The 12,898-nt window shown below is 55.9% G+C and overlaps 1 protein-coding gene across 4 annotated transcripts; it reads left to right on the top strand.

Annotated features, from left to right (window-relative positions):
• Positions 1 to 2,647: 2,647 nt before the first annotated feature.
• Positions 2,648 to 12,451, top strand: Ccdc9b (coiled-coil domain containing 9B). 4 transcript variants are annotated; one of them, XM_042275951.2, is made up of 11 exons: positions 2,648 to 2,777; positions 4,511 to 4,624; positions 5,106 to 5,213; positions 5,798 to 5,950; positions 6,035 to 6,133; positions 6,761 to 6,960; positions 7,223 to 7,275; positions 7,842 to 7,895; positions 7,978 to 8,068; positions 8,593 to 8,632; positions 8,715 to 12,451. In XM_042275951.2, exons 1-11 carry the CDS (start codon positions 2,694 to 2,696, stop codon positions 9,255 to 9,257), a joined length of 1,539 nt encoding a protein of 512 aa, XP_042131885.1. In that variant the 5' UTR covers positions 2,648 to 2,693; the 3' UTR covers positions 9,258 to 12,451. The 4 variants fall into 4 exon arrangements, with proteins under 4 accessions (XP_042131885.1, XP_015853384.1, XP_042131888.1 ...); XM_015997898.3 differs by lacking the exon at positions 2,648 to 2,777 and adding an exon at positions 3,596 to 3,721; XM_042275954.2 differs by lacking the exon at positions 2,648 to 2,777 and adding an exon at positions 3,608 to 3,721 and having other exon boundaries at positions 5,037 to 5,213.
• The last annotated feature ends 447 nt before the right edge of the window (positions 12,452 to 12,898 follow it).

Below are 12,898 nucleotides of genomic sequence, written 5' to 3'. Positions count from 1 at the left end.
GCAAAATTTCGGAAATTGCTTGCTTACACTTGACGGGGTTGAAGACTAACAGTTACAGTTACAATCTTCTCATGTCTTAGCCAGAACATATTAAATACCAGATTCAGACTCTTTAGGATAGGACAGACAGCTATTGGAGTGATCTCTGTAACATGCCACTTAACTACGTTCTGGACATCTGGATTTTAGCATGTGTCTCTTGTTTGATGTTGTTCTTGCTGGTTGTAGTTCTATTTTTGTTTAGGTTATTACCTTTCCCCTCTCCTGGACATTACTTGATAATCATTTCTATTGTATGTAGTTTTGTATTAGGTTAGAACTTTCTTATTTAGACAAAAGGGGGAGATGTAGTGGGTGGTTGTTCTATGACCTTGAAGCACCACCCCTAGAGAGGTAGCAGGTAACTGCTCTACCTGCCTATGACCTTGAAGTACATGCCCCTGGGTCATGGCCTCTTGTCAACCTTTAAGACCTAAGATGCAAGTAGGCACGCTCTCTCTTCGCTCCCTCATAGTTTGGATGAGGGACTGAGACAGGCAGCCGGAACTGCATTCCAGAACCTGCGACAATTCTGTTCTGTACAATGAGTTTTTATCCCCTAATAAATTCTGTTGCCCTTTAAGCAGGCTCTGTGGATTTCTTGCTATTCCATGAAGTTACCTGAGGCAAGAAGAAAGCTGTTTGAACCTTACTCTGGGCCACAGTGGCCCGGAGTAAATACCTAGCAACTCTGGATGTTGCTAGGTTATTTAAATGTTATGATCATATGACTCACTGAGGGTTAGCCATCTCATTTTATAGAAGTGGAGAGATAAGGGACCCTGTCTGTTAAGGAGGGAGGAGACCGGAATCCACCTCTTCCTAGACCAAGGGTGAGGAGGAGGGCAAGGGCCCAAGTACTCTACTTGATCAACCAGTGATCCACAGGGGCAGCCACTCAAAGTGGGGAGGAGGGCCTGAGCATCATCCCTGCTTGGTGGATTTCTTAGGCCTTGGCTTCTGGGCAGATCTCCCTGTTCCTCCCAGACAGAAACTTGGACTCAGAGCCATCTTGTTCTTGAAGCTGGCCTCAGCTGTATTTTTCCAGATGCCACCAATATGGTTCACATGACGTAGGCCCTGAAGGTGTGGCTGCCATCTGAGTCAACAGGTGGCCTGGAGAGGTGGGGAGCCACCAGAGAAGAGCCATGATTCAGCCCAAGCAAGGTCACCCCACCCAAGTCTAGTACAGAGAGAAGTCTCAATCAGTCTAGCTTTGGTGGGGCAACTGTGAAAAGAGGCACGGAGGCCTGCCTGGGACAGCAAAGCCACCACCCCGGCTTCGTGTGTTGTCTGCAGCACAAACAGGTGTGACATCCCAAGACGCAAAACCTCTCAGGACCCGTTTCCTCCTCAAGAAAATAAAGCTTCTACCACAGGGTGGTCTGTCTAGTTTGAAGAAGCTGGAAAGTGAGGTTGAGCTAGACTTAGGAGATCGAGAGACAGTGGGGGGGGGAGACCCCTCCCCCACCCATAACCAAGCTTTTGGAATGCTTCTGCCCCCTAGTGGTGACTCACAGTAAGAAGACCTCGGTTTGGGAATACCGGACTGGAAATCCTCCTGCCTGGAAACCCAGCTTCCTGTGTCCTCCACCCCGGGACCTTTGCCACTCAGGGGCCCTCTTCAGCTCGTGTGCGTTCTGAATGGACCGCAAGGCAATCACAGCCTGTGCACAGGGCGCCCACAGGTCACACAGTGTGGCGCCTGCTGTTTCCACCCTTATCCTGCAGGCAACGAGGTTCTGTAGCATGGGGGCACCCGGTCAGGCCCTGGGGAATACCACTCCCTGCTCGCAGCCTCCGTCCAGCGGGAGACCAGACAGGCAAACGGTGGTTTGTGGAGAAAGAGGTAGAAGAAGTTGGGGGCTGCTCTGGAGCATGACAAGCTGTGGGGAGTGACACTTGGAAATAAGGCGTGGCCAGCAACTGTGGGTTTGTTCTCGACTATAGGCGTGTTCAGGGTACCTGGTCCTTCAGCCACATGGCTGGAAAATTTTGCTTCTCTGTTCAGGATATCTTCCTGCAGTGCTTCCAGAGAGCGGGGTCATCCTCTCTTCAGGGTGGCCCGATGGCTACCTGTGCCTCCTGATCCTCCACCCTGAGCCTGGCCAGGAGTGGGAGCTGAGAGAAACAAAGACCTCGTCTTATCTCTGTAGTCCATCCACATCCCTTTTCCCTAAACCTGGTCAAGGGGCTAAAATGACAGAGAGGGTGGACAGCGTTAGGTCTCTTCCCTTCTAGTGCTGGGCTCTGGGGACTTCCTGGCTGACTGAAGCATCCCAGAGGCAGGTAGAGCGGGAAGCTTGTGACTTCTGGGGACCTGTGGGGTAGGGCTGAACTCAGCAGTATTTGTGGGGCAGGATGCAGAGAAGGTGGGCGAAACATGCTCATGTGCAGTGCGTGCGTGTGCGTGTGTGTGTGTGTGTGTGTGTGTGTGTGTGTGTGTGTAGGCAAGGGGGGAGGGACAGACAGACACACACACACAAAGAGAGAGGGAGAGAGAGAGAGAGAGAGAGAGAGAGAGCTCTAGGAGCTTGGCTGCGTCACTGTTCCTGGGAAAGCACACAGTCTGACTCAGTAGGAACATCCGGCAGGAAGGGAGGAGGGTACACTGTGGCATTTGCAAGCAGGATGGGAACTCTGGAGCTGCAGAGATGGGGTGTGGGGCCAGGGGTGAAAGCCTGGACAGCAAAGGGGCCGAGGATGGTGGCCAGAGAACACAGATGGGGTCGTCTGTGGTGAGCAAAGAGCGGAAACCTGCTCAGTCGGGCACGTAGGGAATGCCAGAACTTGTGACCCTCATTTCAAGGCCTGGAAGTCAGGACCTCATAAGTACTGAAGCTGACCTAGGCGCCCCTGGTCTGAGAGACTGGCTGTGTGAAGACTGCTGGGGGAGGGGCCCTGTGTCCTTTCTTGGGATCAGAGGGTCTGGAAAGTTCATCCCTGGAGGGCAAGGGCCCTGTGAGAGGATCCCAAGGGGAGGAGGCTGTTGACTGCTGAGTGGAAAGGTTTAGGACCTCAGAGAAAGGGCCACCTCAGCATAGTGAAGGGGCTGGAGACCCAGCGTCCTACCTCAGGGAACAGTCGGTGGGGAGAGGCACTTGAGGTCTGTGGTAGAGTGATGGCCTGGGGAGGAGGGTTCCTCGCTCTTACCTGATGACGTAAACCTACGCCAACCGCCAACCGGACAGCCAGCAGGGAAGCAGAGGGAGCCTGAGGTGGGGCCTCGGGAGGTGGGGCCGGCATCCCTTGACTTTTTCTACTACTGGGAGGGATGGAGGCCTACGCTGTCCACCCATTCTGTTTGCAGGCAAATACAGGCCGGGGTCTTACTGGGCCTCGGGACCACAGGGGAGGGTGGGCCCTGGGTGCCTAGGCCTCCTGTGTGGGGTCATCGAGGCAGGGCAGGGAGAGGTGTCAGACAAGACCAGCCGGCTGCGGGTGCTCTGGTCCTCGCCCTCAGAGTGGAAGGGTGGGGGTGGCGGCCAGGCATTCCTGGCTGGCAGCCCAGAGCACACTCTTTTGTAATCACAACATGATCTCTTGTGCTGAGCAGAGAAGCTGAAGCCGGCGGGGAGAGGCCGACAGGCCCGGCTCTGGTGGCTCCAGCTTCCCTCCAGCTCTGGCTCCGAGGAGCTGCTTCGGAATTCTCTCAGGGCCTGCTATTTGCATGCATTTGGCTGTGAGTGGCACCTCGTCTTGAGGAGAGGGCTTTCTAGAGGATGGGAGGGGGCTGGACAGCCACGTTCTGGGGACAGCTGGGGACAGCTGGGCCCGGGAGGAAGAAGGGCAGGATGAGGTGGGCTGGGCAAGTCATTGGGCAAAAACACAGACCCTGGAGCCAGGCGGAAAGGGACCTCAGATCTTGATGCAGAGATGTGGTTTGCCCAGAGTAGCTCCCAGCTGGAGCTGCTATGGACCTGCTGCTCTCCTGCCCGTTAGCCAGCAGCTCAGACCTGGAGGGCTGGCAGGGCCTGTGGGGGCAGGCTCTCTCCAACAGACTGGGCACAGGCCTAAGGAGTGGGGTCCAGCGCCTGGGAGGCCAGGACCAAGCTGGGGCCTGTGTTTGTGTGTGTGTGGTTCTAGGTTTGGGAGGCAAAGAGTCCCCACCTCGACCTCCTGAATCCCCTGGCAGCTTCCCAGTCACGGCAGGTTCTGCTGCCAGAGCCATTTTTAACTCCCATTCCAGACTGTGCTCACAGCAGAGCTCCCTGGGGAGCCGGGGGAGGGGCAGCCTGCTGCTGCCGGGAGCAAAGGCCCTGGGTACAGAAGCCCTGACCTGAGACCCCCTGAAGAGGCGGACTGGCAGACAGGCCTCACTGGGACGGGGCTTGGGGGCCTTCTACAGGCCATCTTCCTAAGGAACCCCCGTCACCTTCTGTGCACCTGAATTTGGGGGTACGACCTGTTCCGTGAGTGGGATATGTGAAAGTTGGGTCACCGGTGAGCTTGGGTCCCTTGTCTCCTGCAGGGACCTCACAGAGCCCAGTCCGCCATGCGCAGGCACGAGGACAAAGATGCCGAGCTGGACCGCAGGATCGTCGCCCTGCGCAAGAAGAACCAGGCCTTGCTGCGCAGGTACCAGGTGAGTGGGCTGCAGCGGCTGAGGGGACTCCTGTCCCTGGGTGCCCTCAAAAGCCTATTTGGGTTTTTGTTGTTGTTTGTTTGTTTGTTTTTTGTTTTTTGAGACAGGGTTTCTCTGTGTAGCTTTGCGCCTGTCCTGGATCTCGCTCTGTAGACCAGGCTGGCCTCGAACTCACAGAGATCCGCTTGCCTCTGCCTCCCAGGTGCTGGGATGAAAGGCGTGCGCCGCTACCACTGCCCGGCTCAAAAGCCTGTTTGTACAGTGGGTTCTTTCTGAGGGCTCTAGACCATGTCTCCGGGCCCTGGCCTAGGGTTTGGGTGCATAGTGTCTCTCAGGGGCATGGTGGGAGTCTTGGGCACTGGTGATGTGGTACCTCTGCCCCCTGGTGTCCCACTGGTGTTTCTCTGTGTAGGCCTGTCAGCGTCTGTGTGTCTGTGAGCCTGGGGGGCCGTGGCCTTGCTGACCCCAGGCCCTCCCACAGGAGATCGAGGAAGATCGTCGCCAGGCCGAGCAGGGTGGCATGGCCGTGACCACACCAGCACTCTTCCAACCCGACGGTCTCACAGTCACCATCAGCCAGGTTCCTGGTGTAAGTCTCACCCTGGAGGCAGGCAGAGTTGAGGCCTGGTCCATGCCTGGGGTGTTACGACTACCCCACTTTCTCCTCTTTGCCTTTCTGGGTGCCCCCCAGCAACAGGCCTCCTCAATAACCAAGTATTGCTGTCCTCCCCCAAAGGATTGTAGAAAAGTCACCAAACAGAAACCTTTTTACCGTCTCCTCTAGTCCAGTGACTCAGTACATATGCCCTAAAGCACGGCTTCCCCCAACCCCAGGCCCTGAGGCCGAAACCCTGCAGGAAGCAGAGGACAGAGAAGTCTGTTGAAAGCGAAAGAACCTGTGTCTTAGACGCTGTATTGTCTGCCTGCTCTGGATTTCTCAACCCAGAGATGACAAGCCCTTGTGGCATCTTGGGCCCCTGGGTTGGCTCTGAGCTCTGAATAACTAATGCCATTGGCATGTGGACTCCTGAAGGGCCAAGCTTCTCCAAGGGCATTCCAGAGAGGGTGAGGGCCAGAACCCAAACCTAGGAACCCCCCCTGCCCAGCACCCAGCACCTGGTCCTGCCCAGGACTACCCATGCGGCCTGAGCACACAGGCATCTCACTCCGCAGGAGAAGAGGGTGGTCAGCAGGAACTGGGTGAGGGTGCCCCCTTCCCCTGGGATGACTGGCGCCCTGACAGATGAGGATGCTGCAGACTCGACGGGCGTTTTCTGCATGGGGGACCGGGTGGAACTAGCTGTGACCATGGAGAACAAAGCCAAGGTGAGCAGGTGGAGCATCCGGACCCCAGGTGGGCATTCTCATCTCCCTTGGCTCAGCCATGATGCTCATCTACACCCTCTTCAGGCCAAGCGGATCGTAAGTGAAAAACCCACCACCCCAGCAAGGAACCCAAGGGCCAAGGGGACATCTGGAGGAGGCCGGGGCCAGAGTTCTCCCCTGCAGGTGAGATTCAGCAGGGAAGGCACATCTTCGAGAATGTGATAGATAGGGACACAAATCGGCAAGCCCTATCTGGAGGAGGCAGAGAAACGAAGTCAGCTATATCCCTCGCCTGGCGGAACCTGGCCTAGGCACCACCTTCGAGAAATCTCACCCTCTTTCCCTTCTCTGGCTTCTATCCACTTTGGGTGCACCTTGCCGTGAGAAATGGTTTAAGTCCGAGATAACCATCCAGCCATGACTCAACCCCTGAGGTGTCAGAGGGATGGGTAGGCGACTGGCTATGTGCCAGCTGTGACCTCTAGGGGGCAGCAGCCCCTTGTAGTTGCTCTTGATCTTGCTCCCAGCCTCTGGGTGTCCCTCCCGTCTAGGGCCAGTCCACCCACAGGGACAGCTAAGAAAGGTGATACCTCCCTTTACAGACAAGCAAATGATGCACAGAGAGGTTCACTTACTGCCCCCACACGGACAGCTAACAAGTGTTGGGACGCAAACAGTCCATAGCAAGCACAGCATGCTGGAGATGAGACAGGACCGAATTATACACGGGGATGTGGAGACCTTGAGAGAGCGCCACTGGAGTCCCCTCCCTACTTCTCACCCACAAGCCCGAGTGTCTTTCCCTTGCAGGGTGTTCCGGAGCCCCGGAGTCCAGGCGTGGCCCCAGGCCCGCCTCCCCAGCAGCCCGTGGGACTGCCCGCAGAGGCCAGGGAAGACTACAGGCAGTGGAAACAGGAGCGGGAGCAGATCGACCTGGCCCGCCTTGCCCGGCACAGAAATGCACAGGGTGACTGGAGCCGCCCGTGGGACCTGGACAAAGCCAAGCCCATGTGGGTGGCATGGCTGAGCAGCCTGCTGAGCCATTTTGATTGTGGGACCCCGGGTAGGCCTACTATGGGTGCCTTTTGGAGGGAGAGGACCAGCCTCGGACTTCTGGTCAGACCCTGGGCTCAGGGTTCTGTGTGCCCCCTCTTTCTTGGGTTCACCACCTTTATTCCCTGAGCTCTGAGGTTGTCAGGGTAGAGCCCGAGGCAGGCTCTGTCCATCCTGTCACCAGTGGACAGACCTAATGCTCTCCTCTGTCTCACACAGGCCACAGGCCAGCAGCAAGCCTGGAGACAAGGACTCGGCCATAGGCAGAAAGGGTGAGCCTCGTGTCCTTGTGCCGTGTTTGTTTGTTGAGACATTCTTAGCCCAGGCTGGCCCAGAACTCATGATCCTCCTGTCTCATCCAGGATCCTGTTCTCCTCTCTTTGCTGTCTCATCAAAGATGAAAGGGAGCATGGAGAAATATCTTCCTTCCTCTCCCGCACTATTTGATCTCTCTTGTGTCCTCTGAGCCACAGCTCAGTCTGGATTCAGTGGGAGCTGACCTGGGTCTTTCCAGACACTGGTCCTTGTGGGGGAAAAGTCTGAGTGGTCCTCCCTGGCCTCCTGTGGGAACAGTGCTGTGGACTTCTGGTGCCTTCCTTCCTCATACACAGAACCTAGGGGCTAACAAGCTGGCCATGTCACCTAGCTAGGGAGTGGAAAAACAGTCCAGGACTACGTACAGGCCAGGCTTTGCTGGGGAGGTGGCTCGGGCTTTGGGAGAGGTGGGACTCCTAACAGAATTCCTCTTGGTAGCTGGCTTCTTGGTACTAGAGAACTGCTGTTTCTGTTTCAGATCCTTTGACACTCCCATCCCCATTTCCTTTGTCTCCCTTTATAGGTCCTAGGACCCACCAGAAGCCACAACTTCCCCCACCATCCGTGGATGGAAAACGTGAGTTGGCAGAGGAAAGGGGCAGGATCGCTTCAGCTGGCGAAGGCAGTCACCACGGCCCTCTGGTCTCAATGTCTTGCAGGTCGGGGTGGACAATCTGGAAGACCCTCAGTGACATCCACCATAGTCAGCAAAGCCCAGGGGAAGGAGAGGCTGACTGGCAGGGCCCGAAGGTAACAGGTGGCTGGGGACAAAATCAAGGCAAGCGTATAGGTGTCCTCATTTCCAGGACTGGCCCAGGTCTCCCCAGGGCCTCTGCTTCCTGGCTTCCTGCTGCCTACTATAGGTTAATGAGGTACCGAGAAAGGCCCCCAGCATAGGTGGTGGAGGCGAGAGCCGGGCCCCCAGAGACTGGTAATTACAACAGCTCGCTTCCTCTGGGATGTGAGGTGTGCCTTTCCCAGGCAGAGCACGCAGGGACATGCCTGGAGTCCCTATGGATCTCGTGGTGCAACAGGCTTGGTCATAAACAGCAGCTGGGGACCCAGGGTGGATGCTCAGAGGAAATGGCTGGGTTTGAGAAGCAAGGTCAGGCTGGCAAGGGAGCATTCGGGAGCCTCATGGCGGCTCTGGCCTCGCTCTGAAACCACTGGGCTTTAGCTTCTCCCTGGGGTACACGAGCTTCTGGCTATGAGGGGGGCTACTTGCAGCCAGGCAGAGCTTGGCACAGGACCTGCCACTTGCTCTGTTTCTGCAGGTATGACCTGAAGGAAGACGAGAAGCCGCAGAGCCAGGAGGTGGGTACTTAGGTGTAGACTAGCACTGTTTGGGGACAGGGCCCCAACTTTACTCATCAGCTGGGCTATTCTTTTGCTGCAGGGAAGCCAGAGCACCACGAAGACTCCCAGTGCAGAGGAAGGACCTGTACAGAAGCAGGGTGAAATGGAACCAGGCAGACAGGAGACCGTGCCTGCCACCAGTCCGGCTCTGGCCTCCCCAGAGGGGCTAAAAGGGGAGTCAGGAACCTCCACAGCCGGTTTGGCCCTAGGCTCCCCACAAAATTCTGACTTGGCTCCCCTTGACCTCTCTCTGGGAGGAGCTTGCAGCCCCAAGCCTGGAGAAAGCACAGATGGGCTCAGTCCAAAGTGCGGGGCTCTGGAAAGTCCAGGGCCCCCGCCAAACGGTTCTGAGCAGCGGACCCTGGACTGGGATGCCCACCAGCCTGGGCTGGAAGTCCACACTTACGCCGTGTCACAGAGAGAAGCAGAGGTCTCAGAACCCAGTGAGGACAGGGCTGGTAAGGCTGGGGCCCAGCAGAGCCTGGCACCGAGAAGCAGGCCCCCGAGAGGAACTGGCCAAAGGACAAGAGGCATAAGTAGGAAAAGCAGGGCAGGCGGTCCTGGCCCTGCAGGAAGATGCTGAGCCAAGCTCGCGGAGTCGGGGAGCCAGGCTACTGAGGGGAGAGCTCAGTCCTGAGTCGTCAGTATGGCAGGAGTCTGGCTGCTGGTGGCTTGTAACTTTTTGGTTGAGAGCAGTGTGGCAAAATTCCACAGGGACACCACGTGCGGGACTCTTGTGCACAGCTCTCTACACAGGTGGGTTTTTACATGTAGGCAAGGCCCCTGGTGTATTTGCCAGGCTGGGATCTCTTGTTCAAGGATGGTATCCCTGGACTGGGCCTACTGCTACCTAGGATAGGCCTTTCCCACAAAGCGAGAGTTGGTAGTACCCCAGAACATGGGTCTCCTGGCTCCCTGTCATTCCTCATTGCCAGGTCTCCCTCCCCAGGCACAGCCTCCAGGGGCCTCAACTTTAGGCGGTCTCAGAGCTGGTGTGGCCAGCCCGGCCCCTTTCTGACACCCATGCCTTTCATCCAGGTGACTCACGGTCCTGGTCTTCCAAGATGGCTAAACCGGGATTTCAATAATCGCCTGAGGCCCAGAGAGAAGGGGTTGAGACTCCCGGCTGACAGGAACAAGGGTGGAGTGGAAGAATAGAGTCCCAGGCTTCTTGGGGGAAAGGAGGCATCGTCGGGCCTCTTCTCTGACCTGGGCTAGGCTTCTCTTGTCCATGGCCACCGGAGAATGGGAGGGCTCCCCAGCAGGTACTGAGCCTGCCTCTTCTATATCCAGATCAGACATCATGGGCGCCCTGAATGGACCCTGCAGCCCAGGGCCATTTCCTGACTTCTCTTCCTTCTGCATTTCCCCTCACCGGGGCCGTGCAGAAGCCAGCACGCAGAGCTAGAGGGATAGCAACCGCAGCTAAGCACAACATCAGGAGGTGTCCTTCTAACTCAGGCTCCATGCAGGCCCCTCCCATGAGGCCCACGTCTGGTGAATTATCCAGACTCTGCGCAAGCTGTGGCTTCCTTTCAATACAACAAACATTTCCTGAGCGTCTTCTCCCAGGGATCCAGCCGGTGGGCGAGGGTGACTCTGCCAGCAGGAGGGGGGGGGGGGGCGGGGAAGGAACTCAGTCATCCACAGCTCAAGGCTGAATGGCAAGTGCTGTTCTGTCTGCAGATGCCTGGCAGCCCTGGGGATGATGAGGGTAGGAGCCTGAAGAGAGCCAGCCCCCTGTTGCTGCCCTCTTTTGATGTGGCCTGCGCCCTTTGCTCCCAGGCCCTTATCTGGATGGCACCATGCAGCCCCCTCCCCTTCCCTCTCCTTTCCTTATGTGAGGGGAGTCTCACATAACCCTCCGAGACTCCAGGGAAGGCCCACACCAGCTCCATCTTTCCACATGAGGCCTGAAACATGGGCTCCTGTCTTGGTCTTCCTTCCTGGCTCTTGGTTCCATCTTTCCCCTCCACTCAAGTGGAGGGAATCCTCAAACAGGTCAGGTTGTGCAGAGGCCCGAGGTGCAGGTTGAACCCAGTGGGGCTGGGGAAGGTCTGGAAGTTTATGTTTCTAGCAAGTCCCAGGTGAGAGAGGATGGCTGTTCTCCCCACCCCCTCCCCGGGCCTGAAGAACCCTTTGAGGAGTCGGTCCTGGAGTCGGGTGTGTGAAGGGTTCAGGTTAGAGCGGAGTCTAGACTGTAAGGGCAAGTTGCTGGCTACGCAGGAACTAGGAGAGTGTGCCCCTGCCAATGGAAGAGGCTTCCTGGCTTCGGAGGCTCCTGTGGAAGATTCTTTGGGCAGTGGGTAGTGGAGTCAACTCTACGGTGTATCAAAAGGAAGCGGACCAGGGAGGGATATGACAGGTTGAACTGGGAGGGTCAGCGTGGGGGTCAGCAGAAGACTGAAAAGGCAGAAAAACATTCCTGTACATGTGAGACATGCCTGGCCCCGAGTGAAGGATCCAAATTCAATTTGTTTATCCTGCCTTCCAGTCTCAAGTATAGGTCTTCGGAATGTGACCGGGGCCCTGGAGCTCATGACTCCTAAAAGATGGGACTGGAATAGAGTGGGTTCAGGCAGAGCTCTTGAATTCAGATATTGCGAAGAAATGATTGTGATCAAGAATTTGAATTCTTGGCTGGGGGTGTAGGTTGGTAGAGTCCATTCTTAGCATACATGAACCCCTAGGTTCAGTCTCTAGGATCCCCAAGACAGCTAGAGAGGGGGGAGGGAGACAGGGGAGGGTAGAGAGAAAGAGAGGAAAATGGAGGGGGGAGGGAGGGAGAGAGAAAAAAGATTCACAGTTTGCTTCCCACTGGATGTTGCCAACTCTCCAATGTGCTTCATCAAACAACATAGAGCACGACGTGTTTGCCCACGGGCTGAGGATGTAAAAACCTGGCAGGGTTCTAGCTGGTTCTTACAAAGGGACCTAAGCAGGACAAAGAGCTGGCACGGAGGACTGAGAGGATATGGGGCTTTTCTTCATGGGCAACGACCATTCAGTAGACCGCTGGGGGAAGCCATCCTAGGGATTGGAGAGAACGGACACCGACACAGGACATCTTCATTATAGAAGCCTGCAGTGCTGGCAATAACGCCAAGCTTCTCCTGGGAAAGGGGAGCTCTTCTCCAAGACAAGGGTGACACTCCCAGCTCTCTGTCCAGGGGTGGCCCATCTGCTCCATTACAGAGTCAACTATGGAGCAGGAGAAATCCACGTCCGTCGTTCTCTTTAGGCTACAAAGAGTTGGTTGCGACTCTTCCTGGTCGCTTTGTTAAAAGGTCTGACCGAGAGCTTTCTCTTAGGAAGCCCCTTCTTTCCAATGACCTACCAAAGTACGAGTCTTCATTAGACAGAGCTCTGGGGAACCAGATGCAGGGCTGGGAGGAGCCGAGCAAGGAGAGGACCCAGGGGGATCCAGTAGGGAGAGGACACGAATCTTATACAGAAACCTTGAAACAAAGAGGGCAGAAGGACAATGGAGACAGCGCTGTAAGAAAAGTGCGTGTTTTGATCCCAGGGACCATGGTAGAGTAGAACACACCTCAGAGTCACTACATATGAACCCTGGACCTCCCATCCACCTTGGTCAACTCTAACCTCTAAAAGCCTCTGTTTCCTTATCTGCAAAATGAGGCTTGCAGTACAGCCTTGAAGGGGGTTGCTGAGAAAGCTAGAGAATGCAAAAATCTACCTGCGCTCAGTAGACTGGTGAGAGCAGCCTGACACACAGAGAAGATGGTGAATAAATGAGGTGGACGTTTGATGTGATGTCGATGTGTGCTTGTTTTCTGTCATTTCTTACTTTCCTCTTACTGGGCATCAGTACTCTCTCAGGGAAAGGATGGCAGTTTTGGCTTCACTATTTTCCTCCAGAAGCCCCCCACCTCCGGAGCTTCCTCTGCGTCTCCCGGAATGAAGTTCTGCCACCCAGATGAGCAAATGACTGGTTTTCTTATGGCCAACCTCAGCTATTTAAAACAACACATAAGTTTGGAAGATCTGACCACTAGTTAACTCCAGCCCCGGTTCCGCCCTCAGAAACGAGAATTATAGGAAAAGATAGCACCGGTCCTTATAAACACCAAGAAATGGCAAAATTTTCCATATGGACTGTCTTTTCTGCAGGTGGGGGCTAACCGTGGGGAGGGGTTGTCAAGAGGATAGAGAAAAACAAAGGTTCCACCCTTTCCCGCTGGGTCATTTATCAGTGTCCAC

This window comes from Peromyscus maniculatus, chromosome 4 (assembly GCF_049852395.1).
Source record: "Peromyscus maniculatus bairdii isolate BWxNUB_F1_BW_parent chromosome 4, HU_Pman_BW_mat_3.1, whole genome shotgun sequence".
NCBI lineage: Eukaryota > Metazoa > Chordata > Mammalia > Rodentia > Cricetidae > Peromyscus > Peromyscus maniculatus.
This window is presented reverse-complemented; position numbering and strand designations above follow the sequence as displayed.

What these genes read in the sequence shown, in the direction of transcription:
- Ccdc9b (XM_042275951.2), top strand. Translation starts at nt 2,694, where the DNA reads ATGGGGTGTGGGGCCAGGGGTGAAAGCCTGGACAGCAAAGGGGCCGAG. An exon ending in CACAGATGGGGTCGTCTGTG is followed by an intron (nt 2,778 to 4,510) that starts GTGAGCAAAGAG and finishes TGTCTCCTGCAG; the next exon opens with GGACCTCACAGAGCCCAGTC. An exon ending in CTCGGCCATAGGCAGAAAGG is followed by an intron (nt 7,276 to 7,841) that starts GTGAGCCTCGTG and finishes CTCCCTTTATAG; the next exon opens with GTCCTAGGACCCACCAGAAG.